General features: G+C 39.3%; 1 protein-coding gene across 1 annotated transcript in view; it reads left to right on the plus strand.

Annotated features, from left to right (window-relative positions):
* The window catches only part of WDFY1 (WD repeat and FYVE domain containing 1), a 50562-nt gene extending 40547 nt beyond the window's left edge, over window positions 1-10015 (plus strand). The window contains exons 9-12 of the mRNA XM_030575102.1: window positions 2940-3041; window positions 3890-4020; window positions 4825-4933; window positions 6630-10015. Coding sequence (XP_030430962.1) covers window positions 2940-3041; window positions 3890-4020; window positions 4825-4933; window positions 6630-6689 — 402 coding nt within the window. The 3' untranslated portion in view covers window positions 6690-10015. The remainder of the gene's footprint in view (window positions 1-2939; window positions 3042-3889; window positions 4021-4824; window positions 4934-6629) is intronic.
* Window positions 10016-10233: the final 218 nt, after the last annotated feature.

Here is a 10233-nt window from a genome sequence, read left to right on the forward strand (position 1 = left end):
TGTGTATTGAATTCCCTGTAGGGTTATGCAGACTTGACAAAACATTTCCTTTTTTTGTCTCAGTAAAATGGTACTGTAGTTTACCCTTCCCCTCTCCTCAAAACGAATATTAAAAGTATAAAAGTGACTCACTGAGTAGCCAGATTTTAAGGAGCCCTTGATTACTAAATATAAATGACATACATTGAAATATTGTTTAAGCAAGGCTTGAGACCCTGTTCTGTGTTAAATGTTCCTTAGTGTATTATGAAATAAAGTGCTATAGAAAAAAATCTGTGTAGCCTGTGAAGCTGTAGTTTCTTGCCACCAGTACATTAATGCTGTCAGACCAACCAAAAAATGGCTTGGTAATAGGCTGCTCTTACTGCTTTTTCTCTGCACACCCTGTTTTCTTTGCAAGGATCTTCAAAGCCACAAGCACTGTTTTCATTTGACATATATTGTGGTAGCACCTAGGAGCCCATGTTGGACCAGAAGCCCCAATGCTAGGTGCTGTACAAAGGGAACAAAGAAGTGACTGCTCCTGAGTGCTAAACAAAGGGCTTGCCTACATGATATGTAGTGCATTGGTGTAGTCCTGTTGATATCAGCATGCATGAAAACTTCTAAGGTCCATGCAGGTCAGTTAGTGCATAGCATGCTGGTGCACAGTAGAATCTACACCTCTAGCTGGTGTGCACTAATGCACAGCATGGACAAGCCCATAGATTCCTTTTCCTCCAGAATCTGTTAACCAGTTCACGATCAATGTAGGGCCATGTCTACACTACCATTTTTTGTCAGTATAACTTCTTTGGCTCATGGGTGTGGAAGAAAAACACACCCCAAGCAATATAATTTACACTGGCAGAAGCACTGGTGTCAACAGTGCTATGCTGGTGGAAGAGCTTCTCCCGCCAACCTAACTACTGCTGCTCGTGGAGGTGGGTTTTTATGTCCATGGAAGAGCTCTCTTGCATCAGCATAGAGCGGCTATACGAGTGATCTTACAGCAGCAAAGCTAAATACACTTCCTCTGACGATTCCTCTAGAGCAGTGGTTCCCAAACTTGTTCTGATGCTTGTGCAGGGAAAGCCCCTGGCGGGCTGGGCCGGTTTGTGTATCTGACACATCTGCAGGTTCTGCCAATCGCAGCTCCCAGTGGCTGCGGTTCGCTGCTCCAGGCCAACGGGAGCCGCTGGAAGCGGCGGCCATTACGTCCCTCAGCCCACGCCGCTTCCAGCAGATCCCATTGGCTTGAAGCAGCGAACCGCAGCCACTGGGAGCCGCAATTGGCGTAACCTGCAGATGTATCAGATACACAAACCGGCCCAGCCCGCCAGGGGCTTACCCCACACAAGTGTCAGAACAAGTTTGGGAACCACTGCTCTAGAACAGTGAGGAGACGATTTTATGGAGCTTAAGGTTTTTTGTTTACCAAGTTAAAGATCAAAGTATAAACTAGACAGTCTTTATGCACTAGAGCTTTTTAGACCCTTGTTGATGACATGTTGAGGAAATTCCCAAAACTAGTGGCATAGATTTTTAATGGGAGTTTAGATTAAACTTTGGTAGTTTTTAATGTTTTATCCATTGGTTTATCTATTTTCTGCCATTAAATGGATATTGAGAAATGAGAAACAGAAGCAGCTGAACCAAAGTGGAAACCCAAATGGGCAGGAGATGAAAACAATGGTCCCTGAAACTGTTATCTCCTTATTATTGAAATGGAGACAGTCTTTCTTTCTGACTGAATCAACACACACACCCTCTCACGCACTCGTGCTCTCGCTCTCCATTTGTCAACAATCCTGGTTAATTAAGAATTTGCTACTCTCCTTTTATTGATGCATCTGGTGTAGGAAGGTCCACCGATGTGATAGAAAAGGGAATGTTAGTGGATATCACTTACTGTTTAGTCTGTTGGGAGATGGAACGTCATAGAATGTGGAGAGACCATGACTCAGCAGTCGGTGTGGGTGGTCAGGATTATTCTGAAATTTGAGATGGAAAGTGAGTCACCATAGAACAATTTCTCTTTTTCTGTTCTCTTGGGCATAAGTTGCAACACTGCAGTGGTGTGGAATTTAAGGGAGTTAAACTAACCTTGAAATAGCTTCCAGGGTATATGATCCTTATCAGATGCATGGGAATATTTACCCAAAACATAAGGAGATGCCCTAAAACTATTATTATGTGTTGTCCCACAAATATACCTTACTAAAAAGTGCAAGTATTAACTTCAGAGTTATGCTTTGAGTACTTTGCTATAGTGCAGTAATATCTGAGAATGTTAGTACTACTTAGCATGTCTATTGCTCACATTATCCAGAGAGCCCAGTATAGTCAAGCATCATTTCCAGATAGGGAAGCAGAGGCCCATACTTGGAGTGAGGGCAAGTGGATAGGTGGGATGCAGCTGATAAAAGTTTTTTTTCTCTTAACTGCTTCAAAGGCTGCAGCCCCAGGAAAAGGACATGATGAGAGTGAGAGCTTCTGAGGGAGTAATTAATTTACTGTAGAGTTTCTGTATCTCAGATTACTTTATAGCCATTCAGAATCATCCTGGCAGCAAGACTGAGGAATCTACAACTCTTGCAGCAATTTAATAAATGAGATGCATCTTAGCAGGTTTTCTCATTAGGGCAGTAAGAAGAAACATCATAGGGTAAACACTGTGCGAGAGCACAGATCTTGGTAACTATTATTATGACTCCTGCACACAGCTCAGCACTGAATTCTCAAATTGCTTTTTGAGTGTGACTGAATGTAAAGCAAGTCAGGGTTTCTTTTGTATTGTTATGTAATGTCCATAGCTGACAAAGGGCTCCTCTCAATAGTTGTTTAAATTTCACTGTACATCTATCTTCATTTAAAAACAAAAATGAAAACCGGAGCTGTTCATAACCTTGTTGATTTGAATATGTGCTAACAGTATTTATTTCTCCCTCCCCTGCTAGGCTCCTCAGTGGCTAGAAAGTGATTCTTGTCAAAAATGTGAACAGCCTTTCTTCTGGAATATAAAGCAGATGTGGGACACAAAGACACTAGGGTTGAGACAGGTGAGGATGTGGTTGTAAATCGCTCATGGTGGTGCTGTTTGTGGTGGTGGTCTATTTTTATACACTTCTTCCGTACTTCTAAACTTCAACTCCAATCCGTCTTTGAAAAGAAAAAAATGAGTAGAAAGACATAATATAAAGCTGTAGAGGTCATTGGTGTCTTCATTGCTGGCAAAGTATTGTGAATAAGGAAGTCTCAGCTTGGTGCTGATAAGTTACCAAGTACAGTAAAGAAAAGCATTAAACTGAGTTGTCCTGGGTGGGGAATAATGGGGTTGAAAGAAAGTAAAACCTGTTTTGAGCACAAGTGTGCATGTAAGAGAGAGTTAGTTAGTAAACACCGAATGCACAAAATGGCCTAAGAGCTCACTACCAAAATGTTAACCTTAAACTGAGCACCTTGTGGTGCTGAAGCACTAATGGCCTTGCCCTCCTTCAGTTATGCCAGAGTGTGGATCTCTTGGAAATGTTGAAAGGAACCTCCTAAATGTTCCAGAGGAAATCCACTCACCCCACCTACCCCCACACACACCCCTCTTGATGATAGTGAAGGCAAGAGTATAATGAACATCTTTCATTTGTAAGGCACTTGCCCTCAGATCTGTTGGAGAAAAGTGATGTAGAGTATATGGGTAAAATCCTGGCCTTATTGGAAGTCAATGGCAAAATTCCCTGGGGCTGGCATATAACCCAGGGTTTCTTGGTCCTTGGTTACGACTGGTTCTGAAAGGTAACTGTCATAGGAAGCTGCACAATTTTTTTTTTGTCATCCCTCCTGTTGATTTGGGAGTTGTCAAGTAACACTTCATGTCTTGAAATGTTCATTTTATTTTAATTCTCCTGTGAAGCATCACTGCAGGAAATGTGGTCAAGCAGTATGTGGCAAGTGCAGCACTAAGCGGTCCAGCTACCCAATCATGGGCTTTGAGTTCCAGGTCCGTGTCTGTGACTCTTGCTTTGAGTCAATCAAAGATGAAGAGTGAGTATGCTTAAAGATCTGATGTTGTTGTTCCATTACTGACTTTATACACTAAAGGCTGAAACTTCTGATGGCTTTAAGTTATCTGTATATGTTTGATTACAACTCTGGCAGATGTGGCTCATCTGTTTGTAATCAGCCTTTTATTAAATGCCAGAAACTACATACTATCTTTATAATCTATATGTAAATAAGCAAATCTCACTTATGTATCCGATACCTTCAGGTTCTAATATGCAGCCTTCTCACAGGAAAGAATATACATAAGGTACTAGCGTGGAAAAATTATTAACCTCCTATCTTTCACAAGGCAGCGAAGAACATTGATGCCTCACAGTCAGGTTAACTTGATTGTATTACATTGGTAGTTCTTTTGGGGCTGCTTTGCACACATTTTGAAGGGAGGGGCAGGCAGAAGAGGGACAGCAGGCACTTGCTTAATCTAGTAACCAGTACAGCTGGATGAAAAGTTTGAGAAGCTTGTTGGAAAGTAGACTTTACAGCTGTTAAATGTCAGCAGCAAAGAACTGTATTCTTCTGTACCATGTTCCTATTTTCCTTTGTGCTGTGTTGAGGGACTTCCACAAATCAAGTGGGAGCCCAGGTAAGCACGTGTCACTCCTGTAACTAGTGTACTCTGGGCAGAGCTTACTGATTGTTTCATTGTCATGTAGGTGGGCATTGTCAGGTTTGACTTACTAGCTTTTCAGAAATTTCCCTGTAAATGTTTTTATTTTGTATTGCTGCAATGGCACCTGGTTTTAATGTCTAATAGTTTTTAATTAAACTGTTTTCTTTTGCTAGTCGTACTTCCCTGGCAACCTTTCATGAAGGAAAACACAACATTTCCCACATGTCTATGGACATTTCTAGGGGACTAATGGTGACCTGTGGAAGTGATCGAATTGTGAAGGTAGGATTAGTCTACAGGTTACATAACTCACTCTCTTTTACTTTGGGTTTTATGATATTAATAGTTTATGCACTCCGTCAGTTAAGGCGACACATTATTTTGTCTTTCCCGGTGGTTGCAAACACTTAATCAAGCTGGCAACTTCATGCTTTGTGGACAGCAAGGTTAAGCCTGAGTCAAAAACTTAGTAGTATTTAATTATTGTAGAGAAGGACAAAGACTTTCTAATAATCGATCCCACTACTGTCATTCAGCCAATATGGTGAATATGCAGGAAATCCTCATGAATTAAAAGCACTGTTTGTATAGTTTTGAGTAGCAGTGTCTGTAAAGCACCATACAATAAGGAGATATGGTCCCTGCTTCCAAGGAATCTGAAATCGAAGGGCTCATTGAGCTTCAGTCTCATTGAAGCTCAATGGAGAACTATTCATGTCATAGAGGTTTGGAGGATTTTCTCTAAATTATGATAGTTTATTTGTTTTGCACATCGTCAAAGTATGAAGTTTCTATAGATAACTGGGCTCTTCACAGACCCCAGGAGGGTCAGAGTGTTCTCTAATCACAGTGATTTCATAGAGATCATCCAGTCTTAATAAAACTGTGTGTTTTCAGTCCCATACTAATCTGATTAAGAGATGAAATGAACTGCTATTTAGATTCCGAGTCTTCCAAATGAGGAACTTAATCTCAGCTTCTCTTGCTGATAGCATACATTCAGCAAAAGGGTTTGTCAGCACATGCCCAAGGACTTGCATTTTAAAATGTTTTGCTTAAATACCTGTTGTCACTCCATTTGAAATGACTGTAGAGGAAATTAATTATGTCTGGATGCAGTTTGGGGATTTAATTGTGGAACAGTGACGGCTTCAGGCTCACAAATATCAGATAAAGTCTTTACTTCTCAAATAGTTTTTCAGCACTGAGGAATCTGTATATGTTCAGTTGCCAGGTTGATATTCCATCTTCAATCTGACACTACCCAACTTACTACTGTCTGATACCTATCTTCATTTCCTCCTGTTCCCATGTCTCTCTATACTTTGTCTCATCACTACTGTGGCTGGCTTGGCAGATGAGGATCTTGACACTACCAGTATGTTTGCCTAGTGCCTGCAAGTGTATCCTGGAGTGTCGGAAAGCACGGAACACTCCTGTAACACACATTAGACAAAGCAAGTGGAGTGCCCCAAGCAGCAATTTAGAGCACTACTCGTATAACCCTTGGTCAACGTGCCCTATCTCTAGCTCTACTGCAGTGGTACTCAATTTCCTTAAGTCATAAAACCTTTTGATCATATGCTATACTGTGGTTATACTTCCTGCAGATATTAGTAATGGAACAGCCCAGTAACTCTTTATGCTCTTCCACAGACAGGCTTATGGGGAAAAAAACCAATTTTGGCTTTGGAAACCCTCTTTGTTAATGTTCTATAGCTCTGTAACAACGTGCTGTGCAAGCTAGAATCCTTTTTTCAAACATAGTTTGACTATGTTGGTTCGCAAGGCTAGTATAATTTTTAGAAGGTGACCAAGCTGACAAACAGCGCTATTTCAGTGTCCTGTTGAATGCTGATTCTTTTAGGGCATATTGTTACACATGTAGCCAAAAGAATATTAGAGTAGGTCTTATACTCTTGATTTTAATACTATGTGATGTGCTGAGTAGCTTCCCACATCTTGTGTTTTCTTATAGATATGGGACATGACGCCAGTAGTTGGTTGCAGCCTTGCAACTGGCCTCTCCTCACGCTGACCTAGGACCTGACAGGTTCATGCACCTTATGTACAGCAACATGCACCGAATGAATGAAATTCCTCCTAAGAATATCGTCACAAAAGCACTGATTGCTGGATCCTTTTTCTCTTGCTCTTCCAGGATGGACGGTTGCCTTTAGAAGAGTTTTGCTCTATATAGGCTTCAATGAGAATCACCTTGATGCAAAAATGCAATTTCCCAGCCTGTTGATATAACATAAAATGGCTTACCTGCAACATGACACTGCGATAAAAGGATCTGTCATAACTTGGTTTACATGTAGTGTTAACAATGTGCTTTCTCTGCTGAAATATCTTGTACAGTAGCTAAAGGATTATCAGAGCAAAATGAGTTTAGTTTTTTCAGGTTTGTGCAAATAGTAAATACTGTCCCTTCCAGTAAGCAGTCCCCCATTGAACTCTTTGCCTGGGTGCAGCTGTTTAGGCTGCCTCCAAAAGGAGTATTGGTTATAACTTTGGATGAAGGAAAGACTTACTTATTTTTTGAAGCAATGTTTGAATAAAGGGGCAGGCGTTCCCTCTGTCTTGGGGTGGCAGTAAGAGTAAATGCTTGACATAAGAGGTCCTGATCTACTGGCTTTCTTGGAATGTCATCTGCAAGTTCAGTTATTGGTAAAACTACTTTAAAATAATCTGTTCTCTTCAAATAGCTTCTGAAGTGTCTGTAAATAATCCCAGGCTTTTAGACATGCTGAAGCTATATTTTTTTCCCCTCTTGGCTAACACAACTGAACTTTTGTAGCTAAACTGCACATTCTCAGTAGTGAAGGCAGCCCACAATTTGTCACAAATCTCACATGCTCATCCAGTATCTTTATAGTGCTGTTAAAATGGGGGGCTATGCAAGCCTGTTGTCTTGGCTATAATCGCTAAAATAAAAAGCTCCTCCTACATAACTTTAATGACCTAAATTTTTATGTGGAAAAGCTTAGTTCTCCATTTACCATGAAGAAACTATATATAGCTATAGCATTAGCTTAATTACCACCTTGTCTGTCTTTTGAAGAAAAATTAATGTTAAACATTTCTAAAATTCTCTTCTGAAGCAATAACTATGAAGATACAGAATATTTCTTGAATAGTTTGCCTGAGTTCAGATGAGGGCTGTTAATCTTAAATGCTATGTGCAGTGGTGGTCCTTCCCATTATAAACTGAGTGAGGAGGTCTGACGTTTTCGTGGATTGAACGATTCCAGCTGGCATTTACAGTGAACTTTTAGGGAAATATTGCCATGTACATTGGTCTGTCAAGTGCATGAATTATCTACGTTCCATAAATATTAGGATATATGTAATGCCATAAGGTTGTCATACAAGAGCTTATTAAACAGTTTTTGAAAATGAAATTCCTTTAACTTTATCATGATGTACTGTGGAATTGCAAAGGAGATGGGAGTTCATTGGATTTTCATAAAAACTAATGTTATAGTGTATTATGTAATGAGGGGAAAAGTATGTGCAGGTCAGCTCTTTTTGCTGCCATTGGAGGTGATATGTTCATTCTTGCAGAAAAATTGATGAGGTATTGGAAAACTGCCATGATAGCCTTACAGCAACACCCAAATGGTGCTGTTGACACTGCTGATTTTAAAATCATTATCATATATTTTTGATATGCATTTATAGCCTGCTCTAGCTAGTGTATGCTAATATCATGGGATAGTAATGTCATGGTCTTACTGTTTTTGAAATGCAAACTGAGTAAGATGGTAGATTCCATGCTACTAAATACCATCTCTGGTATATTCTTGATTCACATATTTTGGAACTGGCTTTGACTAACCACTCTCCAGAAATATTTTGCTAAAGGATATTTTTTTTAGCTTGATACTTCCTAATTCTTCACACTTCTCATAGCTTCCCTCAGAAACTGGCATCACGCTAGTGTTTTGGTTTATCCTCTCAAATTTGAAATCTGAATGAGTAAATGCTAATTTAGAGCTTTTGGCAACTCTGTATTCTCTAGGAAAAGGAATACATTTGTTCAATGATCTGAAACGGTATTGAAAAGAATATGTTGAATGTTTTACATTTGAAGAGTTACATTGATTAGTTCCATTCCTTGCTACATGATGGAAAGTTTTTTAGCGTGAAAACAGAAGTCTTTCCAAAACTATCACATGAAATATCATTTGTGCCAGAAAGGACCTGAAGTTAGGTAATGAGCTAATGTAAATCAGGGAGGAAATGGGCATTTAGGAGAGAAGAATGAAAACAGTGGAAGAGAAAATGAGTTGTTTTGTTTTTCCCCATACACAACTTTTTTTTTGTTCCAATCACATAGTTTAATACTAAACATTTAACAATAAGAGATCTGTGAAAACATTCTTCTCCATGGGTCCCTCTACCCAAAAAAATCAAGATGGGTTATATATTTACAATCCTTTTAATAATTCCTTATTTAGATTACATTGCAGCAAAAGTAAAACTTGGGGAGGTTTGGAGCCATGTTGTAAGTTTTATGTGCCTCAAAGATTTGGGGGTAGGGATGCACACCACCTATTAACAGGAACAGGAGCTGTGCACCTGCCTTGGGAAATTAAAACTATTTAGGTTTGATAATGAATTATATGATTTGAATGCTAGTTGATTTAATTTCATTCTGTCCCCTATGTCAGTCTGTGCTACTGGGATAACCTCTTTCCAGCAAATAAAGAGCTAGTACCCACTTGCATCAGCTTCTTTTAATGTTCTCTTGCAAAACAAATTGGCATTTTGGCTATCTAGCACCTTTCCCATATTTAGCATTTAACTTTTCCCTTTGTTGTGAATAATTCGCCCATCCATGGCAATCTTATTAAGGTTTTACCACTGGATAATCTATAATCTGCTACATAGCTTTTAAATTTAACAAATATATTTTCTATAACAAATATATGAAATTAATGTAGTTATAGCATCACTTAGATATAAGTGATTATGGCTGGCAAAACATCAGTTCATCACAAAAATAAACCTTGAGATTTAACAAACCAGTCATGCACTGAAGGATGTTTTTTTTTACACAAGCAATACATTTTTGAAGAAACATACTGTTTTGTGCAATTTAAAATACAAGAACTATTCCAATGAGTTCAAATGTGCAATTGTTTAGGAGACTTTTGAAGCATTACCAGTTTCTTTTGTAGGGCCTTTTTTCATTGGAGGAGCAAAGGGTACCATTAATGTATTTCAAGTCCCTTCCAGCTATGTTTCTACAAAGTACTGTACCCCACATAGTTTAGAGATGCTAGATAAATCTTGCTCCTGCTTCTGTTTTTTTAACTTTGAATACACACATAATAAAACTTCTTGATCACTTAATTTATTCTGATGACCTATCTTCAATTGGTCTTCATTGTTGCAGGAAATATTGGTAAATAAACTGCACACAATGTTCCCGTGCTTGTGAATGGGTGGATTAAAGCAGGATCCAGGCTTTTGGCTGGAAGGTGTCCTTTAGACCCACAGTTGGAATCAGATGGTTTGTAAAGGTGCCCTATACCCATAGACTAGCGCACATTGGCAGGATGGAGCCCGTA

The sequence above is a fragment of the Gopherus evgoodei genome, chromosome 9, assembly GCF_007399415.2.
Source record: "Gopherus evgoodei ecotype Sinaloan lineage chromosome 9, rGopEvg1_v1.p, whole genome shotgun sequence".
Taxonomy (NCBI): domain Eukaryota; kingdom Metazoa; phylum Chordata; order Testudines; family Testudinidae; genus Gopherus; species Gopherus evgoodei.